An 11,121-nucleotide genomic window follows, 5' to 3' on the forward strand; every position below is an offset into this window, starting at 1 on the left:
GGCTGAACCCTAAGACTCACCACCTTTACTTCAGAGGGGTGAAGGACTAGGATCCTCTCCCTACCACATGGTAAGGCCCTGCGGGTAAGGCTGCTCCCCTCTGCTCAGGGCAGAGAGAGCAGGTAGTGTCTCATTCTGGAGGCAGTGGAGATCTTCCTGTTAGGGAGATAGTGGTAGACAGCATGTCCCTGGCCTTGGGGCACAGCTTCTGGCCCTGTGGCTGTGTCCAGTGCCCTGTATAGACAGAGTTTAAAGGCTTTATTCTGGGTGCCTAGAGCTTTCCAACTTCCAGGCAATGCACCGACATGAGTGAATCAGGTGTCGTTTCCAGTAGTGGTAGTGGGGGCTTGTCTGAGATGGGATCTCTGATTCTCAGTTTCAGACACCTGCTTCCAACCAGATGACAAGCATCTGGGCCTCAGGCTAAGTCACACATTTCTTGCTCCAGCTGCTCAACTTGTTTGCCAGAGCTTCTAGCTTCCTGGCAGAAGCCTGTAGCTGCTCCCTGCTTGGCTTCTGTTCCGTTCAGCCCATGATGCCCACGCTCCGTGTGGGTGTGGGAATAATCAGTGTTTTTCCACTCAGTGTTTTGATGAAGCTGGAACGCATTTTCCTACCCAGAATAGGTCATTAGTGCTGTGGTCACAGGATGCAGCCTTCCCCAATGACCATGAATATCAAGTCTCTGGAACTCACCTTCTTTCTAGAAGTGAGAGACTTTCCCAAGGAAATTGGAGATGGGAAGAGGCATGGTCTGATGCTCATTTCCTGTTAGAGAATGAGGTTAATTTTATTCGCCTTAAATTTATTAGCAAACCAACTTTGAACTAAGCTTTTGGGATTGATAGGATCTCTGGGAGCAGCTTAGCCTCCCCTGCCTTACATGAAGCCTCTAAGGAGTCCTCAGTCCCTCTCACCTTTGCTGTGAGACTGGGATTGTGATTTCAGTAGGCTTAAACCATCCCCATCAATGGCATGTCACTAGAATTGCCTTAAGTTTGTTGGAGTTGGATATCCAATCACCTCTCCTGGACTTCTTTTGAGAGACTGTTTAGGGGAGCCAGTGTTCCTCATTTTGTCTCTAAAGGTGGATACCAAAGCATTCTGCTTGCAACTTATGCTCCTTAAATACTTCTTTGGTGCCTATTGCTAATGTCTTGGAGCTGAATCAAGTGCAGTCTCTCCAGTGCAGGGTCCAGGATAAGGATTGTACTGGTGTGCCTACCCATGGTCACTGAAGGACAGCCTTCCTGGAAGGTGGTGAGCATCAGGTGCCCTGATGTGGCCACATTGTTTCGTTGCCCTTGTGACTCTGCTCTCCTTTCCCCCATATGTATTGGAGCCAGTTCTTGGGTTAGGGTCCTGGCTTGAAGGTTGTTGTTGCTGTTAGAAACGATTGAGTTGGTCACATTGCGGAAGTGCCTTTGAGGAGTGAAGAGCTGAGCCTGAGCCATGTCCAACATGCAGGCACCTAGCTGATGGGAGTCGCTCTCCTGCAGTGCACTGCTGTCCTCATTTCTCAATGCTCTGCAGTTGGGAAGCTAGGTGCACAGACTGGATTCCCCTTGGATCTAGTGGAGGATTAGAATCCCTGACAGAGGATGCTCCGCAATCTCACGTGTGCCTTAGAGGATTCACGCTATCCAGGTTGTGCCTGTTAACAGACCACAGATTTCACACCAGCCAGTTATGCAACCAAAAAAAAAAAAGAGGAGTTTGAAGCCAGCACCTTCGTCTTGGGCTGAAAATGGAAGGGCAAGTGGGCAGAAGTGCTTTTGAGCAGTTTCAGACCCTTTTTACTTCTCCCCTTCTTGCAGTGCTAGCTCTGTATGTGTTGGTCTCCTGCTAGTATTGCTACTGAGTTGTTATAGTGGAACACAACTTATGCCTTACTCTGACACTCTGGCTGAAAACTAGTTTGTCGTCATCTTTTTTTTGAAAGGTTAAAGGATGTAGTGTATAAATAAATGTTTAAACTCATTCTCCTGTCTTCAGTCTTTTTTTTTTTTTTTCAAGAGAGGAAAAGAATATTTGGCAATTTGTTGTTTCACCATTTTTTTTCTTACAGAAAGAAGGCTAAGGGACTTGCAGGTTCGTTGCTATGTGGAACAACAAAAAAAAAACCTGTCAGGTTCTGTATCCCTTCATTAAAACAAACAAACAGATAAACAAAAAACCCCAAACAACAACTCTTTGCTGCTGCATCTCCTCGAAGTGACGTCAGGGGGCTTTTGTGTGTGTGTTTATCTCAACAGTGTGAGTGCCAAGTGGGAAATGAGTAATGGGAAGAGAGAGGCTGTACGTGTTTCTCTCAGAACAGCTTCTGCTGAGCATTAATGCCTACAGAAGGGAGAACCTGCCTAACACCTGCTTGGCCAACCGTTCCTGTGCACTCTACTTAATGCCTGTCACTTCTAACTTGGTATCAGGGTTTTTAGTAAATTGTAAAATGCCTTGAAGAGGGTTAAAGACTTAAAATCACCACAGATCTGGATACTGAAAATGCAGCATGTCTCCCAAGAGGGGGATTGTACTGCAGTAGCAGAAGAGGAAGCTGAGCTGGTATAACATCGGTTGAGTAGTGCCAGGGTAACACTAACCATGATCAAAATGCAGCAGGGCAAATCTCTGTGCTGAGCCCGATGCTTTGGCTAAACTCTTACTAAATTTTAAACTAGTTATGAGACACTTTCTGGATAATGCTGCCTGTCTTGATCTGAAACAATGGCTCAACAAAAAGGGGTGAACTGCCTGTGGTTAGCCCAGAAACAAACGAATGAAGTCTGGTGATTTAATTTCACTAACTCCTGCTTAATCTATAGTTTCAGTCACCACCTTAGCTGTTTGCCTGCCATATAAGAGAAGTCCCTAACAGCTGGATTTGCTTTACAGGATCAAAAGCTTTTCTGTATGTATCTGTCCCATTACCATTTGCACTCTGCTGACCTTTAGGGTCCACTAAACAAAGTCAGTAAAAGATGGTGCAAGGGAAATGGACTTAATATTACAGGACAGGCAATAGTACTGAATTTCTTAACTACTTTGTTAAATTCAGTTACACCTTTTACTAATTCAAGCAGGCTAGCATAAAGCTTCCAGTTTACCCCTTTCCTACCTATTGTCACCTGTTGCTGTTGTGTATTTCAAAGGTCTGAAGTGATCATTGGTCTTGCTTCTCCAATCAATTTGATATAGCAAATTATTTTCCTTTGTTCTGAGTTTTCTCCATGTTTTTCTCTCTCTAGATTTGTACACTCACAACTGGCTGGCACAGTGCAGCACTGACCCTTCGTGGGACCTTCACACTCTAGGGTGTGGTAAGCGATTGAGATTTTTTCCCACATATCTATGGGTCAGAAGCTCTCCAACTTCCTTCAGGAGTTTGGTTCATCCATCACAGGCTGGATGTATTCTGCTTCTGACTACTCCAGTTTAATTTAGTCACTTTTTCTAGGTTTCCCTGAGCTCATTCTACATTACTGAAAAACTTCCACAAGGAGCAGATGGGTTTTTTTTTTTGTTCCTTGTTTGCTTCTTGTTGCAACTCTCTCATACAAAGTTGTCATTCTTGCTTTAGGAACACAAAACACTCTGTTACCATTCAAAACAACTTTTACACAAAGTAGTTTAATATATTAAAAATCAGAACCTGAAAAAATAACTGACTTAAAAATGTGCAGGAACTGCCATCAGTTATAAGGGTCTATAGGACACAGTTTCCCCAAAAGACCCTTTAACAGTGTGTGACAAAGACCTTTAGTATGAGGCCAAAATCACCAAGAACTACCTTAGATCTCAAAAAGAAAGCAAAAGAAGGGGAGTATTTCTGTCATAATTCCCTACCACTGCAGCAGGTAAGATGAAAATAAGTAGATAACTCAAAGAAGGGTGCAAGCTTTGTATTTTAGAGGACCCTAGCAACTTAGCCTGCAGGAAAACTCCATTGTTTTATATTAAATCTTCTTCTTGTTTCAACCCTGAACATGAGTGAAAGGGCTAATGGGTTTTCTGATGTGAAGTTCCTTAGTGTACAGTCTGGGGGTAGGATGTGTTTGGTCTGTTTTTTAAATTCTAGCAGTTTTTAATAATTTTTGGATGGGTATTAAAAAAAAAAAATCAGGAATCAAGGGAAGGTTGCCATGGGAAGGAAATTCCTTCCTAGCTCCTGCAAGCGATACGCTGAGGCATGGAACTGTCACAGATATGCTCCTCACAATTTAGACAAGAAGCCTGAAGATAGGAACAAGTGCTCTTATATAATCATTTTTAATTTCTAACTCCTGCTGTGTGTTCCCTTCTACAATCTTCTCTATGTCTCCTTGAAACAATGTAGGTTCCTTTCCTTATTAATGTCTTTGCAAGATTCTTCTATGATCTCACTCATCTGCTGGTTAGAAACCTGGCTTCCAGTCTGTACTTATTCATGACCTATTTTTGATCTTCTTTAATTAAATAGTCCTTCCTTCTGGTTCTAAGTCCCAGCTATTGTATGTGATAAATAACACATTGGGATGGTTGTTCTGTTGCCTCAAGGGCCTGAATGGAGTATCTCTGCTGTTCTGTGCACATCAGTTGACATATGGACTCCAACCATAAGTGCTTTGCTAGTGCTAGGTCCTTGTGGCAGTTTCTTGCGTTGAGGAATCATTTAATAATATTCTGGATTTCTAAATGGTAATGTTACAGATCTTCATCTGGCAAGATACAGCTCCAGAACTCTTAGATTTCTCCCCTCTGTCTGCCTTTTCCAAATTCCTTCTCTAAATAGTTCTGAAGAATGTAGAGTCCTTTTTGTGGCAAACAATGAAGAACCCCTCACATCCCAACCAGTTGGAGGTAGCTACAATAAAAATGCTATGCCAGATAGAGCCACTGTAATTGTCAGCACATGCAAGGGTGAACATCTGCACCTACTGAGCTGCAGAGCAAACAAAAGGCAGGTGCTCTGTTTGCTCTTCTCATGAGCAGCACTACTCTTTGAGTTTGAAGATGTTAAAAACCTGGAGGTTGCAGCCACTGACAGGCTAAAGAAGAGTGGCTCTACTCATTAAAAAAACCCAAAACACAAAAACAAACCAACCAACCAAAACAAAACAAACAAAAAGTAACACCAAAATGTAAAAAAGCCTCCCTAACCTACGGGCAATATATGATTCTGAAGAACAGCCCCTTTCTAAGGGCTGGTTTGCTCCTCCTCACTGTCCCCTAGACTGCCTGTAGCAGCAGTGTTTCTTCTCTGCTCACCTGATAGAACAGTGACAGCCTGACACCTACATGAAATTCCCTGCTGAGCTCACTGGGTGGGTGAGGTGGCCCCCCCAGAGGCCAGGGGAGGGGGCACCCTGCATGGGGCAATCAAGGGCACAGGTCAAAGTATGGAAGTTGTATTCTGCTTATGCGTCCTAAGCTGTTTGCTGGCTGTAGGTACAAGCTCAATGCTCACAGCCAGTGTTGGGACTAGGGAAGGCAGGAGTGTGGCAGCTGGAAAGTTGGCAGCAAACAGGGAATCTCAGCAGCAGGTAGAGTTGGACACCACCTCCTCAGCGCCTCCTGGGTGGTGGGGGCCTGTTCTTGATGTTTTTGCATTTGGGAATATGTCTCTCAGCTGCTTGGGGAGCAAATTGGCGGCTGCAGTAGGGACAGGCAACGTAGTCTGGATTTTCAATGGGAGGCAACGGGGGCAGGTCAGACACCTTTCCTCCCCTGGAGAGGACTTGTTGCACCTGGCGGGTCTGGCGCAAGGTCTGGATGAAAATCTCATGTTTCTGTCTCCAGTCATTCTTTCTAGATGGTTCATTCTGCAGAAGGGAAAGGCAGTCAGAGCAGCTGGCACCACTGTCAGTCTCCATTCTCAATGTCACACTCAGGGTCCAACCCAGGTCCCCCAGTGCTAGACGTTCCCTGTTGATGTAAACACCCCCCCACCCTGAGAAGCTGAATCCCACAAAGACCAATGACAAGGAGGATTTGAAGGGAACACTGATGGAGACATCAGTGCTTTGAAAGAGCTTGAGAATAACCAGAAACACAGTAAAGCCAAGGAACTAGAGAGGGTTACTATAGCTGCTTTGCAGGAACAGAGCTAGCAGTTTCCACTGCTTTTGTTTTAACAGCCTGTTATTTCCTGGATTTTCAGTCAGGTCCCCACAACCCCTGTCACAGAGCTCTACTGCAGCAGACCCAACCTGTACCTGCAACCTGACTACAGCAAGGAGCTATTTTAGTCCAGGAGTACACACTTGACATATTACAAAGACAACTCAGTTAGGACTCCTGCCCCCCTATCTATTAGATTTTAAGTGGATCTATTTAGTCATTTGGGAAGAACTTTTCAGAGGCAATAGCTGGACTGCACCCCTTAGCACCGTGTAGAAGTGACACATCTCAGTCAGAACTGGATGTTGGAGTAGAAGGTATGCAAGCAGTAGATGTGGATCAAGGGAGGAAAAGGGACTGCACATTACCTGAGACCTCTCTGAGCTCTGCTGATACTGTTCCAGTTCTGTGCCCCTAGCTCTGGCCTTTCTGGAATCAAACACTTTCCTCCTGGAGCCTTGGCTCTTGCTGCAGATACTCATGTGCTTCTCAAGCCTGGCACAGAGAAACGTACGTCTGCAAAAGCTGCATTGTCCAAGGTCCCTGTGCTCCACAGCGCTGGCAGGCTGCATGTACAGCACCTCTGGAGACGGGTGGCCACCAGGATCTTGGTCTGAGAGGGCAGAGGGAGAAGGGCTACATTTTGGGGCCAGCTTTGAACAAGAGGCTAAAGGCTTCATAGGTATGTGGTCTTGAATTTTGCTGTTGCTGGCCACCAGCCACTCCTTCTTGAGTTTCCCCATAGCCAGCTCTTGGGGTTGGAGGGTGGTGCCAGGCTTGGGGACAGTGGCCTCTGCAGACTGTATCTCAGGAAAGGCCCCATTGCTGGGCGTGACTGCAGCTCTGAACGTTTTCTCTTCAGGGTGCCTTGTGGCCCTTTGCTCATGGGTCCTCCCTGCCCCTCTGTCTCTTCTTTCCTCTGCCTCGACAAGCTCCTTCTCTCTTTGAATCCTCCTAAGCTCCTCCTTTGTTTTCCTCAGTCTCTCTCTGAGGAAGGCCTCTTTCTTTCGAATTTCCTCTTCCAGGTTCCGTCCATCTGCCTCCAACTTTAGGATGTAGGCCTGCTCTCTCCTGTACAGGTTGGAGGCTGATTTTTTAGACTCTGCTGTCCAAGGAAAGAGCTCTGCATCTAGCTGAGACCTCCCTGCTGGAGGCTTCCCTTTGCTCATTGAGCTAGGAGTACCATTTGGAACTTCCTCCATACCTGGGGAACTTCTGAGCTGTGCTGTGTTAAACACTAGAATACTCACACCCTTGTGAGGAATTGGTTTCAGAGGATAAGCACGGTCCACTCCTTCTTTCTGTGTGGCCACTAATTTAACTGGCAGAGTCTTGGTCTGGCTTGTGAGATACTTACTCTGCAGTCCATCTGAACAGGAGACTCCATGCCTGCAGCCGTATTGACTGCTTTCTGCAGATTGAGAATAGGAATAGCTTCGGCTCTTTTGAGCATAGAGATCTTTTAAAATTTCCTCTTTGTCAGATATGAGTTCATGATGAAAGTTGCTCTGGTGCTCCAGCTGGGAACTGGGAACAAGCTTAGCAGTTGCCACCACAGAATCTGCTGGTAGAAACAAAGCCATTCAGTGCCTGAGAAAGAGCCTGAGGTCAGAAGTGAAGTCATTACAGACTATCTTATCCAAAACTGGACAAATTTTCTCCTAACAGTCTACACCTGGAGGCTACAAGGAGAGTCTGTAACAAATATTAGCAAAGGTTCTGTAACTTTTCTGGGTTCTGTAAATCCTTACATTCTTTCCATCTAGGAAGCTCCCGTGCTGCCTCTTCCAGTCCCAATCGCTTATGCAGCCAGAAATAAAATATGCTTTGATTTCTCTTTCTGTCTGAGTCCTGTTTTATTATGGTGGTATCAGAAACATGCCGTACTGCCAGAGGAATTTTTAGACAACCCTAGCGTGCTTCCCATGACATGTTCCAGAATCACAGAATCTTGGGTACTGTAGCTCCGCCGGTGTGGCAGAGAGGTCTGATATGCAGGCGCCTGGTAAGCTCCGTACCATCTTCCCGTGGCTCGTTCTACGGCATGCCCTGAAGCGCGGAAGGTACCCACGCCTCAGGCCAGCCTCGCGGGGCGAGCGGGGTTGCGAGAGGGGTTACCTGCGGGGCTGCAGCCAGCACTCCACCCGGCCTCCTTGTTAAGCTGCTCCGCCACCCGTTTCACTTGCCGGTCTCCCATCGCCCGAGCAACCCGATACCTCCTGCTGCTACCTGCACCCTCGCTGCGGGGCGGCGCAGAGCTCTGCCCATCGCCCCCGCCCCGGGGCGCCGTGTTGACAGTGGTTGCCTGGAGACAGGCACGCGCATGGCAGTTCCCGCGCCGCTCTCCCCGGCGAGTGGTCTCTCAATGGTTCCTCCGCAACACGCTCGTTCCACTCCGCTCTCTGGACGACCCCAGCTCTATGGCCGGCAGAAGCGACCCCGCACCGAGTTGGCCAAACCGCACTGTGCTTGAAGCGTTAGCGGCGGACCAGCCCCTCCCGGGTCCTGACTCTTCATTGGTCACAGGGGCGCGAGAGGCTCCGGCCCCGCGCAAGCCGCGCCGCGCAGGCGCAGCGACTGGTGCGGCAGTGGCGACGGCAGGAGGTGAATGCGGGCGGCGCCGCCATGGAGGAGGGCGAGGGTTTGCTCTCTGTCGATTACGAGGTGTTCGGCAAAGTGCAGGGCGTTTTCTTCCGCAAGTACACCCAGGTGTGGGGCGGGGTGAGGCGGGGTGGGATGGGGTGAGCCGTCATCTCGCGGTGCACCCATTCCGCAGGGTCGGGTCGCTGCCGCGGGTGCGAGGTGATTGCCGTCCGCTTTACCAGGGCGCCCCTGTGGCGCTGAGCCGGTGACCGGCCTGGGTTGCAGTTGCTTCTGAATGAGAGCTTTTGTCTCAGTGCTGCTGGCAGCTTGCACTGCGTTATGTAAGCACGATTGAAAAGTGTGTCAGCCCCAGTTTTTCGTGTGAAAAAAAACACAGCAATCGGGTAAATTCTCTGCTGCTTTCCCGCAGCGTGAGCCGCAGGGACTACCATGGAGGTCTTTGTCTTGCCTATAAAATTGACTCTCCAAATGTAAATATTAGGGGGTTGTCGTCTCATTTTGCTTTACGTTGTCTTCTCAGGGGGAGGCTAAGAGACTAGGACTCGTTGGTTGGGTCCAAAATACTAGCCACGGCACTGTGCAAGGACAAATTCAGGGTCCAACTGCCAGGGTGCGGGAACTGCAGGACTGGCTTCGGAAGATAGGAAGTCCCCAGTCCCGCATCAGCCGGGCGGATTTCAGCAATGAGAAGGAGATCACGGCGCTGGAGCACAAGGACTTCCAGATTTTGAAATAGCTTTGGGAAGAAGCAAAATCCAGAGCAGGAGCTGCCCTCACAACATGTCTCCCCTCATCCTTGCTTGTTCAGTCAGCCGATAATGCAGCTCTAGAGAGAACTTTATTACATTTCTAATTTATTTGTTTCTTGCACTGTTAATCTAACTTTAACAAAACTGTGGCAGGTAGAGTGCTGCTGCTGTTACTACAGGGGCTTTTTAGGGACACAGACTCTTTGTTTCTGAATGCCTCTGCAGAGTGGGTTTGAGTAGTTGCACGTGAGTAAACCCCACACAATTTGTGTAGTGTCGTGCTTACGTGAAAGGAAGTCACAGAATCAATGCTGATACAAAAAAAAAAAAGTGCTGAAAACATCTGTGCTGTAAATGCTTCAAAACCTATTAATTTTGTTTCAGAAGAACTTTTATTTTTCCTTTAGAATAAAACTGATTGGAGCTCACGTCTTGTGCGACCAGGTGTGTTGTCCGCGGATTTGAACAGCTGCACCCAAAGGACTGTGGCCGGTACATGTCACCGCGGGCCCGGAAGGGCAGCCCCTGGTACCGCCTTGAGGGAAACGGCCCGGGAAAGGTGTGCTCTCGGCGCCGTTCCTTGGTGGCGGCCCAGCACGGACGGGAACTAAACTTCCCAGCAGGTGCTGCCCGTGGCCGCCGGGCCTGCTGGGAGCGGTAGTTCCTCGTCCTGCCGTCGCCCGCAGCTGCGCGTGCGCCGGGGCCAATCCGTCGCTCACCGTTACCCTCCCGTGGAAGACGCTCTTGGGCCCGGCGGCTGGCGACGGTTGCTCTCGCGCCGTGGCCGTTGTGGGGCCGCCCCGCCCCGCCGCAGGCTGGCGGGTGCGCGAGGAGGTGAGGCTGAGGCGGGGGGGGGGGCACGGCGCTCCGCGCTGCCGGTACGCCAGGGCCGCCTCTCCTGCCCGCGCCCCGGCGCTGCGGTCTCCTGGCTCCGGGCGCTATCTGTCGCAGGCGGCGGCCCCGGCGGCGAGGACAGGGCGTGCTCACTCCTGCGCACGGCGGGGACGGCAAGGGGAGCGAGCCCGCGCCAGAGGCGCGGCGCCCTTATGTGAGCTTGGGGCCAGAGAGCCTCTGGATACTGGTGATAACAGCTGGGCACCTCTTGGCAAGCTGCACGGAGAGCAGTGCTGGTGCAAGGAAGAGTTGCATGCCCCCTCAGATACTGCTGAGGAACCAGTAGGCATCAAAGACTGGAAAATAATGGGTTCTGTTGCACATGAACACCTTACTCGGTATTCCACACCTGTTCCCAAGCCCACTTTATTCCTTTCTTAGACAAACTGCAGCAAATGCTCTTTGGCTGGAATGGGGCATCATAAATTTATGTGAGGACGTTGAGGTAAAAGTGAGAGGAAAGCACCTCTCTACCTGGCGTTTGGTGATGCTTACTTTATATTTTTTAATGTAAGTGGAAGAGGGAGCCTTTTGCTTGCTGATCCTTTGAGTTTCACTTTATCATGGTTGTAGTTTGATTTAGGTATGTTAAGTTTGAGAATCACATACATGGTTAGTAAGGAGCATAGATTCAGATTCAGTTTACCCTGAAGGCACCAACAAGGTGTGCTCAAAGCTTGACCAGAAAAGCAGTTACTGAAAAAGCCTCTGAATACCAAAGGTATATTTGTGCGTGTGAATGCAGTAAATGAGTATTTTCAAGCCTTTTTTTTTTTTT

General features: G+C 48.7%; 2 protein-coding genes across 2 annotated transcripts; one reads left to right on the top strand and one right to left on the bottom strand.

Moving 5' to 3' along the window:
• Positions 1–5,540: 5,540 nt before the first annotated feature.
• ZC2HC1C (zinc finger C2HC-type containing 1C) lies at positions 5,541–7,736 on the bottom strand. The gene is made up of 2 exons (XM_054400619.1): positions 6,465–7,736; positions 5,541–5,798 (listed from the first exon to the last, which is right to left on the bottom strand). Exons 1-2 carry the CDS (start codon positions 7,677–7,679, stop codon positions 5,541–5,543), a joined length of 1,473 nt encoding a protein of 490 aa, XP_054256594.1. The 5' UTR covers positions 7,680–7,736.
• Positions 7,737–8,698: 962 nt separating this feature from the next.
• On the top strand, positions 8,699–9,878 carry ACYP1 (acylphosphatase 1). The gene is made up of 2 exons (XM_054400335.1): positions 8,699–8,805; positions 9,221–9,878. The coding sequence occupies exons 1-2, from the start codon at positions 8,722–8,724 to the stop codon at positions 9,434–9,436; spliced, it is 300 nt and encodes a 99-aa protein (XP_054256310.1). The 5' UTR covers positions 8,699–8,721; the 3' UTR covers positions 9,437–9,878.
• Positions 9,879–11,121: the final 1,243 nt, after the last annotated feature.

This window comes from Indicator indicator, chromosome 4 (genome assembly GCF_027791375.1).
Source record: "Indicator indicator isolate 239-I01 chromosome 4, UM_Iind_1.1, whole genome shotgun sequence".
In the NCBI taxonomy this organism is placed as follows: Eukaryota; Metazoa; Chordata; class Aves; order Piciformes; family Indicatoridae; genus Indicator; species Indicator indicator.

Coding starts and splice junctions, on each gene's coding strand:
- ZC2HC1C (XM_054400619.1), bottom strand. CDS start 7,679: ATGGCTTTGTTTCTACCAGCAGATTCTGTGGTGGCAACTGCTAAGCTT. Junction 5,799..6,464: donor AGAGCTCAGAGAGGTCTCAG/GTAATGTGCAGT, acceptor TCCCTTCTGCAG/AATGAACCATCTAGAAAGAA.
- ACYP1 (XM_054400335.1), top strand. CDS start 8,722: ATGGAGGAGGGCGAGGGTTTGCTCTCTGTCGATTACGAGGTGTTCGGC. Junction 8,806..9,220: donor TCTTCCGCAAGTACACCCAG/GTGTGGGGCGGG, acceptor TTGTCTTCTCAG/GGGGAGGCTAAGAGACTAGG.